General features: G+C 41.1%; 1 protein-coding gene across 3 annotated transcripts in view; it reads right to left on the bottom strand.

The window, feature by feature from the left end:
• Nucleotides 1-25261, bottom strand: part of PLCH1 (phospholipase C eta 1) — a 79763-nt gene that overhangs the window by 36679 nt on the left and 17823 nt on the right. For 2 of the 3 annotated variants that reach the window (XM_075761710.1, XM_075761711.1), the window contains exons 3-6: nt 7722-7868; nt 6431-6674; nt 3973-4102; nt 1045-1215 (exon numbers count right to left, since the gene is read on the bottom strand). In XM_075761710.1, coding sequence (XP_075617825.1) covers nt 1045-1215; nt 3973-4102; nt 6431-6674; nt 7722-7868 — 692 coding nt within the window. Of the gene's footprint in view, nt 1-1044; nt 1216-3972; nt 4103-6430; nt 6675-7721; nt 7869-20418; nt 20533-25261 lie in introns of those variants that run through there. The other variant, XM_075761712.1, reaches the window with a different exon arrangement.

The following is a 25261-nucleotide window of genomic DNA, read 5'->3' as shown; positions in this document are numbered from 1 at the left end:
GGGAAAAATCTCCGATCTTGACCCAACTTTGCTTCTTAAGTTACTTTGCTGCTTTTCTTTTCATTTCTATTTTTTTAAATTCCTTATCACCGTTCCCTGAGGTTCCCTGAACCTCACCTCTCTCAACTGTTTCTCTCTGAGGAGCTTCAGATACAAATACAACCTTCAGATGCATAATTTTCTTTGCCTGAGTCCCACACATCTGTGAGGAATGTCCAAAAAAATAGACTTTCCTGAAGAAAAATTGGGAAAGAAGGCAGAAGGGAGAAAAAAGAATCCTGGACACGTCACCCTTGGGTGCAGGTTGGTTCAATATCCATCTTTGTATTGTATCACAAAAATGTAATCTTCCCTTAAAATTTTAATAAATATTTAGGTCACATTTAAGAGGTTGTTCTTTGTCACTATTTAAACTGCTGTCTTAATCATAAAAGCAGTAGTCCCTATAATTCCTAATACTACTGATACTTGGGAATTCCTGAAATATATAACAATATCATAGGATTCACCTTTGCTTACAGGAAAGGATATGCATTAAGCCATGCACAGGCAAACTATTTGTAGATAATCAGAAATAGTTTGCTCTTCTAATTTTGTCATGTGTGTCTAGCTTTAAAACATATCACGTATCATCCTAATTTAGAGTACATCTGCCAAGACCTTTACTCATCAAAGGCATCTCCTGGAAACACAAACATCCCCCCACAACACCAACAAACAATCCAGACAAGCTAGGCAAGAGAAAGCAACCCTGTGTCTAAGAGACACGATAACCAACTGTAACTAATGGTGCCTGAATGCCATTGTAAACTAACAAACATTAACCGCATTGCCCTACAGTTGCCTTTCCTCTACCGCAGAGTCTGAAAAAGTTCAAACTCTTTCTAGAAATATTTAAAAATCAATAAAGCCTTTATATTTCTTTTTTTGTTACAACATCTGTTCTTGCCCCCATGCCTAAAGCTAAACTTTTCCCTAAAATTCTCACCCTATATTTGAACAAATTTATATGTCCATATATATGGACACATAGCATTCCCGTACCTTTTGTTCCACCTTTAGAAACTGAGCAAGTTCTTCAACAGTGAGGTGATCCTTCTTGTCACTGTAGCTTAAGAGCAGTAAGTAGAGATCTCTGCGTAAGGACATCATCTTGTAAAACACTGAAAATTCTTCAAAATTTAGGGTTCCTTGGTTCTCATCTGTGTCTGCTTCCTAAGAGGTAAAAGACACTCAGGTAAGCGTGCTAGCCACAGGTGAATTCAGGGAACAAAGCAGAACAGGATTTATGTATATGAACAGGAATTTAATAAATTCTAGTCTACAAGATTCTGTTCAGACTCAAATCCTAGCAGGCTAAAATAACTGCAAAATTATAATCCCATCTATTGGATTTTTTTGGTGAAAACAGTTACTGCACTAAAGCCACAGGCTCCCTATGAAAATCTCAAGTCCACTTCTAGTTTTGAATTTGTTTCCCCATATAAAGAGGCTCACCCTGGGCTTTATTCTGATCTCTGCTACTCTCCTGTATGCCCTGCAGTTATCCTGGATTAAAACATAGCAAGGAACATAATTTCACCTCGTGGCTTCCTCTAACAACAGAGTCTGACATTTTTAAACACTCGGGACAATATCACAGTTTTAAACTTACGTTAATTCAAACATAACACTCTTGGCCCCCTGTCGTACTCTGTAGGGGGAACAAGTCTGCAGCAGGCATAAGACTCCACACCAAAACAAATGCCCAATAGCCCCAGTCTTGGTGGTAGTTTTTGTTTATCCTCAGAGGTAAGAAGAGAAGAAAGCAGTACTTAATGCGTGTTAATACAAGCTTTTTACTGTGAACATCTGCCTAAGAGGATTGCTTTGGATTTTCAAAACAAAGAATATATTCTGGAGAACTGCTGTCAAACATTACGTAGGTCTCCACGAAAAACAAACTTCAAGGAAGCTACAACTCTTGCTAAGTTTGAAGATGTAAGCAGATAATGGAAACAAAATGAAATGTTTACAAGTGTGCTGTTGTTCCCATGAATAATGTTGTTCATTCATAGTCGTACGTAATATTTTTTCTCTGCAGTTATAAACCTCTTCACCTAAGTCACATTCTGTTAAAAATGATGCTCCCTTTGTGTTCAGGTCAGAACACCTTCTGTGCAGAGTCCTTTTAACACTGACTTGGCTTTGAATCTGTCTCTCTCCACTGGTACACCAAATACAAGTTCTTCTCCAGATAGAAGGTATCCTCATCCTGCTATCACTTCTTCCTTCTCAAGAAAGCTCTTCCAGTTGGTGCCCGACCTCACTTCATAGAGGAGCTTGTCTAATAGCAGATGCAATGAACACATCTCTGCTTGCTTTGCTTTCCAAGGATCCAGTTTTACTTTCCCTTCACATAGCCACTCCACACTGAAGTACCTCTTAGAGCAGGAACCAATCTTTACACCAGTGACTCCCAGTATGTACACACAACTAAAGTAGCAGCCCCATACTGTATTTCCAGATGCATGACCTCGACTACTTTACAAGCCTCACCCACCCCCGTGGAGCCATGGGTGCTCCCCCAGACCAGGGGCTGTTTGCGCCATGCCAAAACAGTAACACCAAGTCACGCAAACAGTACCGCCTGGGCAGATCAAGTGCAAGAACAGCACAGGGTAGCTAGATGTAGGGGTGAGGATTTGTCCCAGAGTGACTTTGCCATTCCCTTTATCCTGCGTGAAGTCCTGGAGGTCCATAGGACTGCTGACACAACTGCCCATGGGGTAAGGGCCTTCAGGACTGTGCCCTGAGTGACTAACAGGAAACAAACCTTCAACACTCCTTTCATATTCTACCTTAATAACTTTAACCATGTCTGCGAGGTCTAGGATATTAACTCAGGTATAAGCTGGCAGCAACTGCAGCAACATAAAAATAAGTAAACCAGCTGATTTTTAACCAAAAGTTGCCTCTGATTATACAAAGGCTGATGGCTGCTAGAGTGCCCCACTTCATTCCTAGACAGTTTAAAAGTGCAAACTACATTTTTTTCCTCTCGGTACAGGGCTTCACAACTCTGCCTCTCCTGCAGCAGTCAACAATATCAGCAAAACCCGAGGATCTCAGGGAGCTGCATTTCATTACACCTTGTTAGTGCTGCTGTCATCTGAGCTATAAACTCAGATCACAGCAAGTAAGCTGAGAAGAAAATAATTCCCAGCTATCTGGTGTCAAATGGGATTTTAAATCATTTTATATCTACTACATATCTTAAGTGACATTTATAATTCGTGGGAACAAGTACAACCCGAATTCAAGTCTTTGAGGAGTAACTTAATACTCCATAGATGTATCTCTAATGCCAAAGCACTTATGACCATAGAAGATTCTTCAACTTTGTCATGTTTTTATAGCAAACCAGCCTTTGACTGGTACTGTTTTTGAAGAGTAAAGAAAATTTTATTTTGCTCTCCATTATGTCCTTGGCTCATCTTTCCTTTCCTACAGTAAACACTGAGGCTGGTGGAAAATGGTAACTGTTTTCAGACAACAGAATTAAAAAAAAAAATTATTCTGGCTAAGTAAGAAGAAGTTGTAAAAAAAAAACCCAAACAAACCTAATTAGTTTCATAAAGCTAGTTTGTATTAAATTATTTTCCATAAAGGAAATGAAAAAAGATTTCAATAGAAACAGAGTAACTTCATTGTCCATCAATGCCAGCATAGAACAATTCAGTTCAGAGATGAAAACAATAACACATCTGGAAAGTAATATTAATAAGTTTTCTTCTATGTGGTTCATGTCATTGAAACAATGTTCTGATGCATCTTTGTCTACAAAAGGATAAGACTTGGAAAATGTCTGTGAGGTGCTGGAAAGGACAGAGTTAAGTCCCAACTTGCAGATCCTATTCTGGATCTGTCCAGAAATACACCGTTACTGGCACTACTTTACCACAACAACGCTGTGTGTTAGGGACCACCAACCTGAAACATCTGCCGGACCTTCCTGCGGGGCAGGTTCACATTTAGTTTATGCATCAGCTGGTGGATCTCTTCAATATTCAGCAGGCCATCTCCATTCTTGTCAGCCTCCTCAAAGGTCTGTTTGACCCAGCTACAAACGTGTCAAGGAAAGGTACAAGAGGGTGATTTCCTCACAGAGCAGGGAGGCAGAGCAGGTGGGCTGATAAGGGACAAGACTTAAACCCAGGAGAACAAGACCCTGCCCCAGCTCTTCTGAGCAGGAGGATAATCCTCTTTAGCAGAGGACCTTAACATCTTCCGGGGAGAAGAACTGAGCATTGTTCAATCCAGCCTTCACAAACTTGTCTTTTTCAAGTCAGCGCCTCTGGGCAAAACATTTGAATTAAGACTTCCCACAGCCTGCATTAGAGTTACTGGGCTACACTGTGAAATGAAGTCACTGCTGGCAAAGATCTGGTGCTATCTACGTGGTTCTCCCCACGCTGATGCCAAACCAAAGTATTTTTAATACTGTACACCTTCTGGTACAATTTGCTATTGTACCTCCTACCTGGTGCCACTAAAACTGTTATATCTGAGGGCTACTGGTTTTGCGACTCAACCCAAAGGAATCGAGCTCAATAGCCATCTGTATCTGGGATGACATTATCCTAGTGCAAGAGGATGAAATAAGGAAGACTCTGTGAAATCAGCCCAAGTACATTATTATCAGCCCGTGGTTTCCATAAGAACCTGATTAAAAATTAACCACTCTTGTTTTTCCATGCTCTCTCCTCCAAGACTGTCACACAGTTCTTTCATCCATGTATTTATAACCCTTCCATCTTTGCCCACCACTTCCTCTCAGATATCTCTGCCCTCACCTTGTGCCACACCTTCCACAGGGCAGCAATAACTCCATAGAATCTCATACATTTGCTGTTTCTCCACTCACAAGGAGTGACAAAATAGCATCAAATAAAGCTAGCAGCTGTCAGATTCAGAAAACGAGGTGATTCTTCACACAGGATACGGCTCATCTCTAACCTTTTTTGGGATGTTCTGCAGGTTTACATGGGTTTGAGGTGACACTGAACCAGTTTTTTCCTCCGTCCTTGCTACAGTTTATTCAAATGCTTAAAACTGGTACTGGTTTATGACATTTACAGCCAAGTTCAAAATACCAGCCCTTTTGTGTTCTCATTTCTGCTGCTAGCTTCTCCTCTGAGGATGTACTCTTAAGTTTTCAAATATTGCTGAGCTTGCTCCAATATCTTCTTCCACTTCTCCCTTCATTCTGGTTGAACTTCTCCACTTTCTAACCTGTACCTTTTACCCCCTTCTTTGCACATCTATCCCTCTGCAGCTTTTGCTAAGTTCTTACACTAGCTGGAAATGGTGCAGGGTCATTTTGTCTGCAGTCTCCTAGCTGCCACATTTGATAACACAAACAAGACTTGAAGTGATGTTTCACCAGTAGAGAACATACAGCAGATATGTGCAGCTTGGAAAAGTCATGGATAAATATAGCAAGCTGAGTATGTGTGCAACAGAGCATGCAATATATCCTCCAAATGGATCTGTGCCCTATCTTGTATCAGAATTAAACACTGAAAATATAAATTAAAAATACCCAAAGCGCGTATATTCTCCAGGATGAATATTTACAAATGACACTGTAGCTTTCTGTCTGGCTTCTGACAGGTTACAATTATAATCAAGAAAGGTTTTCTGTGTTGTTTTTTTTTTTTGTTTAGGGGAAAGAGTGTCCTTTGTATTTAACATACCAGTCAGCATTGTTGTGAAAGCAAGCACATCAAGAAAATATTCAATGGACATGATCTTTACAAGAAGTTCATTTTGGTTACTAGGCTACAACAAACCTTAAAGGAGCTTTACAGATCTGTGGTCCTGACAATCAATGGAGGCTGAGCAGTACACACAGATCTCTGACACACACCGACCAAAAGAAACAGAGATGGCCAGGAGTTACTCATCAGTTTACTGAAAGACTCTCAAAAAACATGAGGGTTTCACCTGTGTAGAGGCTAACAAATTCAAGTTTTCAATCAGTAGTATCTTGAAAACAGTGTCTTCTAATGGACCTTGTAATCTGCAGCAGCAGAATAAAAGCACAGCTGGGCAAACAGGAGATGACATCCATCCTGAAATCATGCTGGTTAGTATTTATTGAGATAACTAGAAATGACTAGTTTAACCCTTCAATAAGAATTTCACTAACAAAATGCAAGACTATCACTGACTTCAACGGATTTTAGTCCGGTCCCTAAGGCCCAGCTGACGTTTTATTGCACAGGTAAGCCTCTGTGTCAAACCCATAACTCAAGTTTCCATTGCAATCAACGGCAACGTTTTTGGTCACTTAACAGGAGGTGAAAGAACACCCTATGCTGAAGTCACTAAAAACCAAGCCGAAATACTGAATCAGAAGCTGGAGATCATGCTCATAAAAGGATACTGATCGTGTGTTCTCTGTCGCTTAGCAAGCGAGTCCTCATCACTTATTCCAGCCATCAAATATTTCAGTCCTGTGATCCAGGTACGAGCTTCCTCTGGGTTAGATGTAATCAGATCCAGTGACTCCATGTGGTTGCCATGGTAAATGCTAAAGCAACAGCTTGGGTCAAAGTTCCCCTCTGCATGGCGGTGGAAGATTTCAGACTGACGGCCTTCAGTGACTTTGTAAATGGAATCGATGACAACTGCAGGGAAAAGGGGAAACAAAGATTGACATGCTTGGATATCCACTCAATTTTTCTGCTTTTGAGCAATTCTGAATTATTCAGGTTGAAAGTCATTAAACATTTTTTAATATTACATGTTCACATCCCAAAGGGCTTTTCTTTGCTTTGGCCATGCCACGTGCACAGTGCAGCTGCCTCGAAGTTGGGTATCACTCCAGCCTGCTGTGCAGGTACAGGCAGGTTACAGCAAAGCTCTGAGTGCTCTCTGCTACATCAGAGGGCTGTAGGCTACTCAAAGGGGAGCAAGAGGAGATGGATGCCAAGTGCTTTCTGTCAATCAGCGAAGCACTGCGTAGCTCCAAAGGGACTGCACCCAGCACAGCCGCGCTCTGTACGGCAGGAAGACAGGGATACTCTAGCCCATGGGTAACACAGCTCTCAATGCCATGGCTCCTAACAGCTATGCTGTTCAACATAGAAGCTCTTGGCCACCATGCACTGGCCCAAAAGCATCAACTGTCACTATCTGTAGCCTTCCCAACTGCTTGTTTTTAATCTCAAGCCTCCGTGACAGTTCTGTGAATCTCTAGTCTTTGTTCTATTCAATAAACCACTAATTTGAATTTCCAATTTAAAACAGCACAGCGGGAACAGTTTCAATGAGAAATAATGCTACACAATAACTTCAAGAAGTAGCATGCCTAAAGAAAGTTATCACAGTTAAGATTAAGAAACCTCATTCTAAACTTTTCTAGGTTCTGTATTTAAATGTGTGATGTATACATTGAAAAGAGTTCAGCGTCATTATTGAGTCACTCTTCAGTTTGCTCATAATTCATATAAACCTATGGAAAATGTTGACATCTGACTGAATTACACTCCCCTTCCTTTCATAATCCTGAACTTTTAGTAGGTGGTTAAAGTCCACTCCCACTCTTGAAAACCTTCATGTAAGCATCACATCACATTTAAAATAAGCATCAAAAAGCATTTAATTGATCCCTCTGTAATTCACATTCTAATTGTGAACTGCCCCAGAAATTAAAATAAATAGTAAAAGTTTACTTTTTGCCTTTTCGCTTTTTCTGGACGGTCTCCATCGGATGCAGGTCCTGTGCTCATCCAGGTAGAAGAGCCGAACTAGCCCTTTGGTTCCACTCTTCAGCTTAACCATCTGAGTCCCAGACTGCATAACACTCATGCATCTTTCAACTGTGAAGCAGAACAGAATAAATTCAACTAAACGGCCATCTAATTCCACTAATAAAATTACTTATTGGCTTTCCAACATCTGCCAAGCACATAAAATTTTTTACTTGAACCTTTAATGACAGAAACTAGTCATTGCTGTGTAAGAGACATCCTATTTCTTCTTCAATACTAGCTTCTCCACATAGGAAAATAATAAATTTTTTTAAAAAATCATCTGTCAAAACACTTTCACAACAAAGGAGGCAAATAAAACCTTATCATATGTTGAAGGAAAGTATTTTATAGTTGTTCCATGCTTATCTCATTTAAGTATTTTTATATTATACACAATACTGTAATTTTAAACCCCAGTACTCCGGAAGTTTTGAATTCAAACTCTGCATTCCTTTGGGCTTGGCAATCCTTTAGCTGGTATCTTGTGCTTTTGACACAGTTAGAACTGTTAACAGAATTATAAATACACAATCCCTCTTCCCTACCACACACATTTACAGCCTCTCCATCCTGCTTCCAAATTTCAATCACATACTGTGATGACTTCTTTTTATCCACCCATCCCATCCATGCCAATAAGGCTTTGTTTCTCTATGTTATGACTAAAATATATGCATCTCTTCCATTTCATCTCACATCTTCCCTCCTACAGTTTTCCAAACACTAGGATCAAGATACCACTTCCTCTTGATCTCAGTATATATCCATGCTTTTAAATTACCTTCTCCTGTTTTTATCTATTGACAGTCTCTCCTCACTTGGATATCACTCCAAATTCATTTCCCAGATGATTTGTTTACACTCTGGCTGGCTCCCAAATACTATCTGGGTCTGTCTTTATCTCTTCTTATCACCCTTCTTCTCTGCACCACTTCTCTCTTCAGTACTCCACTTGGTATCACCACAAAGACTAATACACCCCCTCCCACTCCTCTCAGCCAGAGCTAGCATTTATTTTCTCATCTCCTGACACCTCCCAAAGCACGTTGCAGTGGCCCTGCTGGGTTCATCTCCACGGCAGAAGCTTGGCCAGAACACATCTTCCAGCAGAGACCCACGCAACCCTGAGGCCGCCGATGAAGGAGAACAAGCCTGCTGCTCCTTCCAAAGCGCCTCCGGGTCAGACAGTCAGAGCAGCACCCTAAACATCAGCCAAACGTGGGGCAAACAGCCGTTGTCACTGGACCAACTTCCCCTGGCTCCCTCACACAAAGTCCTTTTTGTTGGCAAGCCAAACTCCACATCAAAAAACTACACCAGAAGTGGTGTTTTTGCCGAGTTGTCACCTTTTTTGGAGGAATGAGAGGACCCAGGTTGAGCTGAACAGAACCAAACTCTTCTGAAAGCATCACAGTTGTGCTTGAGTGCAATAAATTTGTCCTTTATTATGTCCATATATATGGCCTTCTCTGAACCACCACACATATCAAATGAATGGGTGGGTTTGGAAGTGCTCTAAGATGAGCCAGGGAAGTGACATAAATCAACCAGAGACAGATGTTTTACAGTATCCACACATTGACTGGGGCAGTTTTAACTTGTACCTATCTGAAGGTGCAAAAAGTACCAGGAAGACATGGGATGGAAAACGCAGAACCTTAAAGAAGAAAGGTTAACTGAAGCAAAAATAAGTCTCTCAAACTTACTACGTATATATATACACATACATATACCTTCTCTTGGCAGACTGAGCCTTACACTTTGGAATGGAGTTTGGATCAATTTGCCTTGGATTCATAGCCAACAGACAAGAACTGTTCTCCAGCACAGCAATAAGGCTCTCCATAAGAAAAGGTTGTGCCAGCCTGCGTGGATATGCAAATTTGAGCTGCTGCATTAACCTCGCATACAAACTGTATGCATGTTTTTATTTCACTATTAGAGTGATCGATTGCAACAGGGTTTTAGCTCAGGAAAAGCTTTAGCAACAGGCTACTCAACACAGAAAATCTGCTTCTTTGCACCTAAACCAATCAGTTTTTACTAATAAAAAAGTCTTACAAAATTAACTAATTCTCACATAAGTCTTTCTATTATCATCAGCTCAGTTGTCATCAGAAAAAACTGGGTTTCACTAAGATGTTGTTGAGGATCGCTAGCAAAAGGCAGAAGAAAGAGGACTACTTTTTTTTTAATGTAAGAAAAGCAGAAAGTGGGCCACACTCAGATAATTACAGCCAACAAAACCACGGGAAAAATAATCATAAGAGGCAATGCAGTCTCCTCTTCACTGTTTCAATTGCCTACACATTTCTACATCACATTTGTAATTGTTGTAGATGCATTTCACATTCATGTTTTCAGACAGACTTCAGAATCAGTTATATGGAACAGATCAGATTTCAAAACACTTTTTTCACAAGTAGAGTGGAAGAAATCCAGTTCCTGCCAAACATCTCAACATTCTCCATTTCTCAAATGCCATCTGCAATAAGCCTAGTGCCCAAGTAAGCACCATCTTTTCTGCCTGCACTCTTCCAGTTCCAAGGAAATACCATCAGAATGCAAGCCTTTAAAGAAGAATAGTAAACGTGTAAGAGAGTTCATTGCATCATGCCTACTGTGTAGGTGTTAATAACAGAAAAAATCCACTTCAAAAAACAGACTACAGTAACAGAAACGCCACACCATTCATAAGCCCATTGGATTTCAACTCTGCAAAGCATTTACCAAATACACCATCCTCTCCTTTAAACTATTTATAAAATATAAGCACACAAAGAAACAAAGTCTTTTTTTCAAATCTATTCCTAATATGCTAATTTCAGTCTCTAGCCAGGCATTCACAAGAGATGGACACCGCACATTAGCATCTGAATAAGGTGAAGTTATTGAACAGAGGCAGTTCAAAATAAAGCTCCAGAAGAGCAATTCAAGAATGCTTTCACTAAGGAATAGGAAAACTGGTTCCAGAAAAAAAAAAAACAAACAACCCACATATTTAATCCTCTAGATAAATCACAAATACTGAGTAAATGCAGCAGCTCCTTGATGCATATATTAAAATTTGAGAAAGCAAGACGTGGTTTCCATTATATGGCATTTTTCTAACACAAGGACTAGCTGTACAGTTTTTGCCCAAAGTCTGAAAATGAATTAAGTTAAACTAGAATACAACATAGTTTATGTGTTACAAGAACAAAATTAATCTAAAAATACAAATAAAATATTATGCTTATGCATTGTATATTTAAAGCTTTATGTTCAAATGAAAAAAAAGCTGAAAACTACAAAGTCACTCTTCCGTTTCCAGAGTTATGCAAACTTATTCTTGACAGTCTAAAATCATCCTAACAGATATCCTGTAGTTTAACAGGTTTTAATAATACTGAGATAACAGTCTATTTTGCCTCCCAAAATAACCATTTAAACAAACCAGACCTGAATTCAAAGAGCATTTTTCAATTTTTCATTCAAGCCATGATAATCATTGCTAGTAGCACACACATCTTTTCCAAAGGAGCTGCCTCTCTATCGAATGGTAAACCAGATACAAACCCATCTGTGCCAGCTGGACTTTTTCTGAAGTGGCCACACTCCCCAGCACATGGCAGACCTCTGAAGCCAGGAGAAAAGCCATCCGAGCCCTCGGTAAGTCCAGATGTTACCTGAAATCTTGCACGTTAGACAGATGCTATTTATTCTACCTGACAACACTGCTCCTTGCTGCTGACTAAATCAAGCTGCTGCCTGGGAACACTAAGCTGGAACTCTGACCACTAACCAGACGCGGCCTTACGTTCAAAAAGCACTCTAATCCGCCCCAAATCAGCCAACGCTACCTTCCGTCCAACTCTGCTCTAATCTATCCCCATGTGCAATCAGGTCTTTAATAACAAGGGAATAGCTTAGCACTGTGCCCTGTGAGAATCTCACAGAAAGTTACAGCTCTGTTCACAGGTTTAACAGCCATTCCCTGTACGAGTCCTCTTTTTCAATAGTTTGCAATTAATTTGGTTTAATTCTCAACAGCGATAGTCATGGCATTGCACATCTGCCTGCTGTTGTGCTTTACTACAAAGCCTTTAAGGCATGCTAGTCCCTTTAGTTGACACTAGAAGGAAAATATTTAGGGAATGAAAACATTATCCTTGGTGGCACTTTCAGTAAAATAGAACTGCACTTTGATATACAGGGCACATCACAGTGCTGAAACAAACATCCCCTCCCCACAAAACACATTCATCCAAGACTAAATAAATATGCTGGTCACTTCAGAGCTGGAGCCAACAGGCAGGCACCGTGCAGGAGCAGCACCGGCACCCGAAGGACGCTGACTGGGATGCTCGGTGTGCACCAGCTGCCCCCATCGCCTGCACGTGACAGCCAACATTGCTCCGAGATTTTCTGAGTTGCTCCAACTCCAGAACACTTGGTCTTGCTGTGCCCTCAGCCCTGAAAAGCTTCCCCAGCCCTTCATTTCAGTCACATGCCCTGAAAATAAGCAACAGCAGGCTTGCGATTTTTTTTGCTGCTATGTTTTGGGCTGTAGTTATTCAAGAGAATACTATTACCTAACCATTAGTGGTAAAACTCTCTATTGCCAAAAGCCTGCAGCAAAATCTTGATGAAGTACAGGTTTTGGGTGAACAGGGGTTTATTTCACTTTTTTTAGCCAGTTTCAGTGGGATTTCACTTTAAAAATCATTCTTTTTTCCACCATTGCCTTCAAAGAACCATTACTTGCAAAGGGATGATGTTAACTATTTCAACAACAACAAAAGGCCAATAAAACCTATTTCAGCAAAGGGCAGGTGTGCAGCTGCTACACGCAAACAGCTCAAGTGTTCACAGCAAACCCTTAGTAAGTTAATACAGTAGGCCTTTAACAAAAATACAGTAGGATGTGAATATATTTAATAGCTTTAGGAAGTGTCCTACAACTGAGTATAAAGATTACACCACTCAGGTTGAGAGACAGATGGTCTTTCTTTATAAAAAGAAATTAAAAAAAAAATTTACTGCTGTCCACAAGAACAGTTCTTTCTTAAATTTCCCCATTACATTACTATATTTTAAGAAATTAGTATTTCAAAGTGCAACCGAAAGAAAAAAGGTTTAGTCTCTTGTCTTGCTTTTATGGACTTAATGTTACAGCCATCTGAAAAACCAGAAAGATTAAATAAGGTATAAAGAGCATTACCAAATGATGAGAAGTATAATTATGAAAGAGGATATAAACTGTGTTTCTAAATTATATGCAGCAAGCTGCATTAAGCCAACATTAAGCTTGAGGAGATAAAAGAAACCCATAAAATGCAGAAGTCACTTTTTCAATTGCAACATCAGCTCTTCTCCCCTACATTCAGTATTTTTTGTTTTACTACATACTTTGCAGGTAATTTGTTCATTTCTTTCTTCAGAGAGGAAAAAAACCACAAAGACCCCCATGACCACCACCACTAGTGGTGGACTTGGCAGTGTTAGGTTAATCATTGGACTTGATCTTAAAGGTCTTTTCCAAACAAAATGAGTCTGTGACCGCCAGCACTTCTGTGGACATCTCCTGTGATTCACTGTGCTGCAGTCTCCCAAGAACCAGAACAAGATCCTACACCTCATCACCCTAAGGTAACTGCTCTTACACTACAGAAAACGTGGTTTATTTTACTTTATTCAAACCCCCAAGTGTCATCATAGGAATTCTCCCAAGTTCTCAGATTTAAAATTACAGAAACTGAACTCTGAGTGTGGCTGTTATATAAAAAGTAGAATAGAAAAGAGTATTTTCAGTAGGAAGGACCCTACAACAATCCCCTAATCCAACTGCCTGACCACTTCAGGGCTGACCAAAAGTTACAGCACGTTATGAAGGGCATTGTCCAAGCAGACAGTTGATGGTGACAGAGGAGTCCCAGCATGCTCCTGTCACTGGAATCATGTATCTGGATCCAGCTTGGAATCCACATTTTATTGACATAGATGCACATTCCCAGAAGCAGGCACAGAAAAACACGCAAAGAAAAAAGTGCACACACGCCTGAACTCGAGAACAGTACACAAGTAAACTATCATGATTCAAGTAGGGAAGATACTCTGGATGCCATCACAAAAAACATTCTTAGCTGTCCAAACTCTCCTCATCACCCTATTTTGCAGTCATTTATTCATCACAAGTGTGCTGCAAGTTTGCCTTTACACTAATGCCATTTACTCCCTATCCCCATCCCCCAGAGAGCACATTTTATCTAAATCCCATCGAACAGCACTAATATCCAGCACACCACACAGCTTACCACTAATATCATCAAATTGTTGATTGCGGTTTTGTTACGTAACAGCCAAAAAGCCCAGGAGAGCAGAGATCGCAGAAGCAGGTCTAAGGGAATCGACCATTCGTAATGGCCACATCTCATATTTTATGCCAGATTTTAATTTGCTTTGCAGCAACTCTTCCAATCCCTCACGGAATTTTACATTAAGCTTCTTACAGTGGATTTAATCATAACCTCTGTGAAGTCCATGGAGATGAGATGGACGATCTCTCACACTTCTGCAAATCTCAAGAAATCCTCAAGAGAGTCAGACACATCAGCAGAGACACCAAAGGCTGGTAACTACTCAAAACAATTGTGAATGGCCTACAATCAATGAAAATCGATAAATCTGAAAAACAACTCATGCTGGATCAATTTAACTCATCTTAGTTTCATATTACAAGTGAAGGTTTTGCTATATGCCTTCTGCACAGCTGATCCCTGACAATAATTAGTTATTCTTGCCATGGGAGCACCCAGAGTCCTTTCCCAGCCCGAGGCCCCCTCCTCTCTTGCACTTAGAGATCAGAAAGGCACCAGAAGCATCAAAACAAAGACTCGGCACTACAATATAATCCCAAAAGAATTTTAATGTTCCTTAATCATAAATTTTGTTCCTACAACAAGACTATCTTTTATAGAGTACTGTGCAATGCAGAAAATTACTTGCTAGGACAGTGCCTTATTTACAGGAACTATGATGCCCTTTTTGAGATCTACGCTTCAGTACAGCAACTGAAATCTGAGAGAGCAGCCCCCAGAGAGTGAATAATGCATGTTTTCCACCTCTGCTCAAGGATACCTTCCGTCTGCTAGCTCAGCAGACTTCTAACTGTTATCTTCAAGAAATTAGCCCAGGTTTCATTCCAGCGGCACTTCGGAAAGCAGCTGATGAACAAATCGTGCAGCAGGTGAAACTTCTCTGTGGTCCTGCTGGACACTCCCCCTGCTGAAGCATCCTGAGGAGTCACAAGGCTTCGGGATTCCAGCTCTAGCACTCATCCATAAAGAAGCATCTTCGACAGGCAACCGCCTGCCAGCACAGAGCCGAGAGACCAACTGTGCGACAGCTTACAGGGGAACACTATCGCTACTGGTTCCTGAAATACAGTAAATATCTCTAGATTGCACCAAAGCTGCTCATTTTGAGAGCTCTGGTGCCACTGCAACCCAGCATGACTGAGGACTGTAAGTTTTCCATTAAGACTACAGAATTAGCTCTTTATCAACACTGAAAGCACAATCATTTAACCGCAGACATGGCCAACTGCCAAAACACATCGCCACATCGGAGTGAACAAGAAACACAGATTTATTAAGCAAATGCAGCTAACAAGTTTGCACATCCTAATCCTCATTAATGCATGAGGATCCCTCAGCAGGGAGGGCACAGCAATTGGTGATGACACTATAGAGCCAAGGGCAGCAGCAGACAGGAAGAAACACAGGAGGGTAGTTTCCACTACACCTGCCAACAAGGAGGATGAGTGGACAGGTCTGTACGTGCTGCCCTGACAGACTCAGTAGCAGGTTTCAGGACAAGCAAACGCAGGGAAGCATTTGGCTTCTTGGGCAGCATCCTCACGCTGCCATAACCATTCACAAGGAACACGAGACATCATTCTGTGGGTCTGTGGCTGTATCTCCAAAGGAAACCTTAGGGTCTCCCGTTTGCTAGGCAAGCTTTTGCTCAGGTACCAAAAGGACATCAATAACTCACTCCGGAGCTCAGCTGAGTCAGCTGTGCGTGCTCCTCAGCAATGCTAGGACAGGAGCACCTCCTACAAGGCCTCACAGCAACCGATAAAGAACAGCCTGAAAGGCATCCCAGGAGCTATGCCTCTGGATGCAGAGCTCGCAATGGAAAACAGTAAGCCACAAGCTCTTTCTCTTCCAGAATCCCATGTCTGCCCTCTAAAAATCACTAAGTACATAAAGAAGGATCATACGCCTGACAACGAAGCGTGCCTTGTTCTAAGACTGCCTCTGTTGTACAGCATTAAATATCATCCCTTTACATACTACCCAGGACTTCAATGAAATATAATTCCCACTGCAACATATTGAGCTGGGTCAGATCCCCTCACCACCCCCTCCCCCAGAAACATATGCCATTCCTTTATATCTCACCCCACCTTAACTTCTCCAACAAAACCAAACCAGAAAAGCCCCACCAGAGTACCCTTCATAAAGCCTGCTCCTGTCCCCACAGGGGAGGTGTGCAGAGAATAAAGTGTCCCAGCTTCAGCACAAACAGTGAATTCTGATGTCTGCAAATTTATCAGCAAATAGCAATATGTCACAGCAATCCTGGCACCTAGACAGCATCACAGCCTGGTGAGGGGAATAAATCCCAGGGCACAAGAGCAGCTGTAGCTGCAGGATGGAGTGGGTGGAAGAGGGATCCAGTCCCCAGGACCTGGAGCACACTCGTCATGCTGGGCCATGACAGCGACTGGGCTGGAGGGAACATTGCTTCCCCTTCAGGCTGCCAAATAAATCCACATCTGGGGCTCGACTAGAGAGTAGGAGGGTAAAAAGCAGAGTAGAACCGAAGGTGGAGTTAATTAACCTTTAAAAGTAATGAATGAAGACTACAGTGCAACTGATGACATGAACTAATTTATTCACACTCCTCAAAGTCATTTTGCTAAAGAAACATGTTTATCTATTCTATTCTCAAACTACCTCGGTGCAAGTCACCGACAGTGAGTCATCTGTGGACAAACAATGAATCAACAGTCTCAAACACCAAAGTAATTTTATTACCCAAAATAATGATGTTTTGTGCAGCTGAGTTTCACGCTGATCAATGTTTCTATTGGTAACATGTGAAATGTCTCCAAATCAGTTATCTGTTACACTGCTGAGGATACCAATAACCTGACACAGAACAAGCACAAACTTCCTCACCTAGAGCTGGGTTTCCTGCCACCTGTATAAAAAAGCCGGCTTATAGTTTCCCAGAACTTTAATTTCAATCATCTAAGCAGCACGCACACCAGCACCAAATGCTGCCTGCACACTGACAGGCTGTCCTCTAAGACATCAGCTTCTTAAGGGACTCCTGCTAAATGTATGGTAAAGAGGAAAAACAAGCACATACTTACTTACTCTTGCAGGTAAGCTCAGTGCTGGAATAAGCTGTGAACTCTTCTTTCAGCAAGATCCCTTTACCATCCCCTGGTTTCACCAAGCTACTGCATGCCATGACACTGACATCAATGAATGTTGATCCTAATATAGCATTTGGCCATTGTAGTCTTCATCAAAGCAGTGAAAGAGTTACTCTAACAGTTTTAAGTTTATGCCACATTGTTTCAGAAAGGCACAGATCTTCAGCAAACCCTAAGAACCTTTTCAGTTTCACAGGATGACAGTGTTCTTAGATTTAATGAAGCAAAAGTGTATTTAATTCATGAGCACAAACAAACAAACAAGAATACAAAGTAGTTAACAAGCATATAACCCAGTTACTAGTTGGTCTACCGCTTCCTTGGGTCTGCAGAAGCAGATTAGATACCTCTCATGGAGCCTTCAGCATCCAGCTCCAGCATCCCCCAAAACCTCACTGGTCCAATGGAGGGACCCGGCATGGCCCGGTGCCATACGGCAGTGACACTCCGTTCAGGCTGGCAGGTGACACGTTTCGCTTCACACCAGGTAACAGCCTCCGAACACGCCAAAACCCAGAGGCTTTAAACCTTGCGAAGCTGCCATGTGCATATACTAATTGATTGCAAGTGCACATAATGCTGTGATAGATTCAAGCCATTATTGGAATTAAACCTGTGGAAGACCAAAGTTTTTCACAGGAGGAGGTTGATGCCTTGGATATCAGCTCAGAATGGTATGCCATTCTGAGCTAATTCCTTTATATATCACTTACTATTCTAGAGTCCATACTTAATACCTGTTTTACAGGTGCTTGGAGAGACACAAAGAGTCCCAAAGAACCAGTAATGATGACCTTAAAAAGGCTGCTGCGATAGTCTCTGTGACTGAAACGCGGTGTAGTTCACTGCTGTTTCTCCGCTTAGTTGTACCGACTGCATCCCTAGTGTTCTGCTCAAGCAGTAACAAGAAGATAACTAGAAAGTACCACCACCTGTCAGCCGAAGACCCAGAACCAAGGGAAGCCTGTACTGCCCCTCCCACGCCATGCCATGCCATTAACCCCCCACTGCCAATACCTCTTTGGGCACAAGCGCGTTTCCCATTCAGCGGTTAGCAGTCACATATGAACTTACGGCCAAACCGCTGGCAGGTGCGGAGCTGCTGCTTCCCGCAAGCGCTCATCACGGAGCAGAGTCTGACAGGTGGCCAGCGACGGCACACACGGCACCCGCTGGGTCAGTTATCCCTTTATCCAGGCGCTATCATACGAGCGCTCTTATGCGCATAAATTGTGCAAGGGGTGTGATCCTGCTGTTATCGGTGTCAACGCCGGCAAGCTAAAGTAATCACCAGCCTGAATTAAGGGGGAGATCGGGCCCTCTTCCACCATCAAGCAAGCGAATATACTGATACCCACAAAACACAGCACCCGAAGCCTGCGCTTGCAGAGGGCCATGTCACCCCTCCTGCGTGCGGGGGCACCCCAGGAGCCCAGCCGTGACCCCACACGCACTGCTGCAATGCCACCAAAGCGGCCAAACCCGGACGCAAGGGACACTGCGTTGTTCTCATTGCTTCTGCATCCCTTAACTGCCTCCACCAGAGAAATGGTAGTGCTACTAACTGGAAAAGATTAACAAAAATTTAGCAGTGGCTGTTATATCTAGCTAAGGAAAAGGGACTACAAAATGATCTCAAACAGAATTTCACCATCAACTGAGTACTTTGGTATGAAATGTGTTTATCTACACATACACACACGTTTACATGAGCTTCAAAAATTAAACCTGATGCTTTTCTTCTAGGACTGTTAAAAAAAAACCAAACCCAAGAAAACCCCCACCAAACCAAACCACCCCACCCCTTCAAATAATCCAGCTCTTGTAAATTATTAAATAGGGGCATATCCATTACCTTCTGCATCTCAGAGAGCAGATGGAGTAACACCTGGTCTCCTTTACATTAAGCTTTGATGCATATGGTTAGATAGGTTCGGTACAGTTCTGTGTAACCAAAACCTCCAAAATAAAAATACAGCATTTAGAACTGTAGCATACTAACTCCCACACAGGAGGCCCTTCCCTGAGAAGACATACTAATAACTGACTTATTTCTTATACAATAGCTGTGTCTATTTCCAGTAACGTTCCCTAGTTAAAAAAATATTTATGAAATAAAATCATCCATGCTAAACACAAAGAAAAAAAAAAAATCAGTATCTATCGACCCCCAACACTGCCCTTAATTTTTTTTTAACATGCTTCATAGTGGGCAAAATAGTATTTCAAAGTACAATCCATGACTTTTGGTGGCTTTTTTTTTTTTTTTAATCAGTTTGGTTTTAAATTACAGATAATGTTAGAAAATGTCTTCTGAACTACCCAATTTTGACAAGCCGGCTCTGCTAAATTTATTTTGTAAGTTTTTTTCTTTAAAAGCACAAACCCCAACATCATTAAGGATGAGCAAAATACAAAAATAAGCTTTTTCTACCATGATTTCTCTTCTCTATAACATTTACTCTATATCCACTTAGAGGCTTAAGCTAATTACCACTTTCCATCCAGCACTGACTTAAATTGAACACAATCAGACAATATAAACTACAAGTTACTGAAGAAAGTTATTCAAGATGTCTTCCTTTTTTGTATCATCCTCCTACAGGTCTTGAAAAGACACATCTTTCTCATCCAATGCTGTTTGATCAGAATTTTACACATCATTTACATACATGTTATACTATTTATAAGTGCTACTAGAAAAAAAAAAAAAAAAACAAACCCACAAAACCAAACAGAAACTCTTTTCCATAAAAAGCTATGCCACAGCAAAGTGGCCAATAGATGAAAATGTCAAGAATTTTTTTAAAGGCAAATACATTTGTAATAATTTAAGATGACACACAAGTACAGTTTGTCCATACCATAGAAGCAGTATCTCACATACAATCCACATGTTTTCATGGAGAAATGTACTTTCAAGTCAATACAAAAATACCAAGTTTTCCTCTAAAATATTCAGGAATATACATACATACATACATTTATCATACTAATAACGTCCACATAAACACTGAATGTAACTTAACAATCCCAAGGATCAAGTAACCTCATTTTTCTATAAGCACTTCCAGAAATGTTATGAGCTCTTACTACACTAATTCCAAACTCAAACATCCTTACCTTTTTCTGGACTTAAATTTTTATATACTTCAAGGTCTGCCATTAAATTTGTAACTCATGCATTATTGGCAAGTAGAATGGAAATTCTCACTGCAGGGAAGCCTCAATTTAATCTTCATGTCTCCAGAGCTGAAACATTTGGAAAGCAATCCTTAGAAGTACAGGAGAACATTGCCAGCACTGCTCTTTATGAGGAACGACAAAATCTTCGTGATCCATAACAAAAAGACGGGAAAGCACAAATCCAGAGACAATACTAGGCAACTTTCTTCAAAACCGAAAAGCACAGGCTGAAAGGGAAGCTGGAAGCATCTGCTCTGTGCTGCTGCTGTGGGAATGCAAGAGCAGTGACTACTTTTGGTATGAGACACGCATGCATAGCACAGCGATTCAGACGCTCCGGGCATTAAGTGTGCGTAATGCCTGGAAAGCGGAGCTCTATAGGCAAGCACAAGAAAATCCTGCTGGCACCTAGGGAGGCCGGTCAGGAACAGATTACCATACTTCAGTTAAAGAATGGGAGAGTGATGCAGGCTGAATGCAGAAGAGAAAAACCATCCTCACTCCAAAGTAACTCCCAGCATCTGCAGCCACAGGATTCTGTGAGGCGGAAGGAGAGAACCGCTGTGGACCGAACTCCTTTTCCCCCAGGTTTTGTGCCCCCTCCTCCTGTCTGTCACTAACTTAAAGGGGAACAGCCATTCTGCAGAATCGGGCCAGTTAGAGCACAGAGCCTGCAAGTGGTTTAGTCTGTGCATCACTGAGCATTTGATTTCGTAAGAACAAGCGGTCTCCTGCGAGATGCCGAGCACTAACTCTCCCAGTAGCTATAAAAAATTACGGTGCTACTGGCTAAACACAGTGCTTGTGTAAACCAACTCAACGCAACGGAAATCAGTAGGTTTATAGGCAGTGTGGAACAATGACAGAAACATTCAGACTTGCATAAATTGCACTTACTTATGATGGAGCCCAAGGGGACACAGTGCTGGAAAGCATGGCAAGAATAAAGTAGGCTCCATACACGATGCTTTGCATCTTTGATTTACTGTGTTTTCTAATTGTTTCACTATTCAGCTGGCTTTTACACAGTGACCTTTACATCAGTGCACCAAAGGGATCCCCAGCTGTATTCTCAAGGATTGTGACAGCAATAAAAGAGGACAGAATTTGTCTAGCGCACGCTAGGAAAAAGTTACACAATACAGTGTGACTGGGAGGAGGAAGGAAAAAAAAAAGAAAAACATAGCTCTACACGCCTGTAGAACTTGAGTGAGATGGGAGGCAAGATACAAGTGGAGTTGGCATGTTTTACTGAGAAATCATTATTTCTTACCTGTTGCTAACAGAAATATTAAGACATCCCACAGTTACCACATGTCATGATAGATCGCAGCATGCTGCAAGATATAGGTTGACTACATCTAGAAATCTGTACAATCCCACAAACCCACTGTAGGATTGTTCTTGGCTGCAGTCAAAGTTTGTGCTTCTACTCACACTTCCAACTGAAGTCTCGCTCTGCAGAGATAAATGTCATTCTCAGTGATAATGAGGGAAACTGAAGAGCTACATCACTACCCCACCACTGGTTCACACCTCAGTTCACAAGATTAATGGATGAAGTCATCACTCTGAAGCCTCTAGATAGCTGTCAATACGTTTACATTCAAATTGATGTGTTATAGTTGCAATTCAACAACAACAAAAAATAAACTGTCACCACTCCATAGTTCTTGATATATCCGATTGCCCTTGATAACGTGTTAAGTGCAAATTACTCCACACTCCTATCATTCTATTAATTATGGGAGGAGCTATATAAAAGCATCTTTAACACCAAAGCTGCTCCATAAGAAAGCTTGCCCAATCACTAACACATTCCTTATTATTTTGTCTTCAGAATAAAGTTCATTTTAAAACCAGAAGTGCTTAAATGCTATATGGATTCAGAAATTAGAATTGCACAATTCTCTTGCTGGGTTGTGCAATCCCTATGAAGCAGTCGCGGCTGGAGAACCAGCTGCGGTGCAACCCTGCCTGCACCCCAAGACACAGGAGATTGCCTTCCCTGCCCACGGCCTGGCAGCACCTGAACCTGCCCGTGGCACCGGGCAGCTGCCGCATCCCCATTCACAATTAAAGAAAAGTGATTACCAAAAGCACCAGCCTTTGACAAATTGCAAACAAAGGAAGCCCAATTTTTGAACACTAAACCCTATACCTCACAAGGCTTGGATTACTGGACAGACACACGACAGCGGAAGTTCTACTGCAAAATATTCATTTTCCAATAAATGGGAATATGATTCAACTAATAGTTTTGAAATTACAGCATCAGAAGAATATTAATTTTCTGGCTCATTGGTTTTTCTTTCTTCACTGTCAAAATAGCTGGAAACTGGTACAAAGACTAATTCTGCTTAAGAGGAAGTAAAGCTGATTAGAGAACTTTTACTTCTCACAGTAAGTAGACAATGAAATAAGAAGATAACAACATCTTCATATTCATCATCCAAATTTAATCTTAGACCTAAACTGCAATACAGCCTCCTCGTGAAAAGTCAGCTAGCAATGAATAAAACTTCATGCTAGCTGCATGAAAAACTTGCCATTTTTATCAGATTAAAGCTTTTATCAACTCTACTCATTTGTCATGAATGAGGACATGGTTCTTTGGCAAGCTGACAAACATACAAAGAAGGAGGAAGGGAGGGAAACCACTTGCTATTAGAACTCAACAGCCTGATACACCGGCTCGAGACAGATCTTACACATGAAACTCTTCCTTTCACCAAAAGATGCATCTAGGGATAGACACAGGGTTCTTAAAGGTAATTACCCATTCAACAAAGCACCGAGAGGCAGTTTCTTCAGGCATTTTAGGCACTTTTTTAATCTATGTGAACTTTAATAAATAAATTCTTTAATGCCCTTTGTGTATTTCAGTTATGTCTGGTTGTCTCAAGGAATGAATTGAGGATATTTCTCCATGTTAATCAGAACATAAACTCAGTTATAAATTGCTGCACTATTAACTTGTCTTGCTTTCCCAAGCATCATTATAAAACTTAAATTGAAGTTCACTGTTTAGATGTAAGCCTGAGTTCTGCAGTCTATATCTGGCATCTTTAGCACTGTAGCCTCAAGCGTACAGCTTGCACAAGGCTTCAGCAGAGCTAATTATAAAGCATTGCCCATCAGGCCTAATGTATATGTGCAATTTGGCAAAGATTTAATATTGTTGCCCCAAATAATAACCAAAATAGACCATTTTACTGTATAAAATGCATTATGTTTTACTTTTATGCCCAATGAATGGGAACATAAAAAGTTCCAGATCACTGAAGCGAAAAAAAAATCCTACAAGAACTTGCACAAAAACTCAGCTTCTCAAATAGATGGAAAAACACTACAATAACACGTGTCGTAAGCAATCTCTTGTGAATCTATCCAAAACTCATTGTGTAACAGCAGTAGGTGTTCATCTAATAAAGGTGGTGCACAATTGCATCCATTACATTTGGGAAATCTTTGAGATGATCTCACAAAATAAGCAATTGCCTTGGACTAAGTGTCTCTCCCCTCTTAACTTGGAACATGTACAAGTAGGAGATTTGGAAGAAACTTTTGAAGGACGAGCTGGATATTCCTGAGAGAAGAGACTAAGAGCACATGCAGGAATCCAGATCAGCAGTCAGCAACTTCCCTTACAAGTTCACAGGTCACTGCACGTTGTCAGACAGCAAAATAATTACTGAAAAATATTGTTTGCTTAGTGCCAGCACAAGACAAATGTTTGGGTGGTCTATCTCAAGTGCCATTTGAGGTAAGTGAGAGTATCGATATCCACGGCAGCACTGCACCAAAGCTGCACTGCAGTGGCTCAGGACCTCAATATTGAAGTCTAGAATGAAGTTCCTGTTTTTGACACTTCTCCTTTCCCAGGGGCAGAAGAAAGTGTTACCACCACAGTGTTCTCCATCCATTTCCTCAGTGAGACATTAGAATGCAGACATTCAAAGCTACCAAAATGCTTAACATGACTTAAGTACCTATCTACCTCACAGGCTTGGCCCTCGGTTCAGCACATCCAGTCAACGGTCTCTGAAAGGTGAGGTAATAGAGCAACCAAACCTGCTCCAGCCATTTGTCTGAATGCGGCACAATTAGGTCTACACCAACCAACATAAATTTTTGAGTTAACAACCCCAGATGGTCAAAAGAGCGAGTGAATAAAAAAAAAACCAAACACTTTAGAAAAAGCTTACCAGATGTAAAGTTAATAAATGCAGTGATCTAGATGTAGGTTCTGGCTGGGGAAATACTTACATTGCTGACCAGCAGGAGCGTGGCCCACTGGAAGGGTTGTTGTTATTTACCCCCTCCTTTATACTTTTAGCCCCAAACATCTGCTAGCAAAGTAGATGGATGTTTGGTCTGATAATAGAGCCATTCCTACATTGTTATTGCCAGCAAATAAACAAAATATGATCCACTTTTACAGCTTGAAAACCCTGAGAAAATTAAAAAAAAAAATCTTCTTCCAAGCCTAGAGGCATGATGCACTTTGTATTTTGGCACCGTTTGCACAGGAAGGAAAAGAAAGTAGGTTCACCAAGTCCTCAAGGCTATTCCAAACATTATAATTGCTCATCTGCTCTATTCTACAGAAACTGCTAAAATAGCTTAAACCCAGATCTGTCTTCAGTTTGTTATTTTCTGTGTGCGCACACAGTGCTGTGTCTTGCTGTTACTGAAGAAAACTGACATTTTTGCTTCTAGGCAGATAAGACTCCCTAGAGTACAGGACACAGCAGCACCCTCCGCTTCTGTAACCAAA

This window comes from Balearica regulorum, chromosome 9 (assembly GCF_011004875.1).
Source record: "Balearica regulorum gibbericeps isolate bBalReg1 chromosome 9, bBalReg1.pri, whole genome shotgun sequence".
Classification (NCBI taxonomy): Eukaryota; Metazoa; Chordata; class Aves; order Gruiformes; family Gruidae; genus Balearica; species Balearica regulorum.
This window is presented reverse-complemented; position numbering and strand designations above follow the sequence as displayed.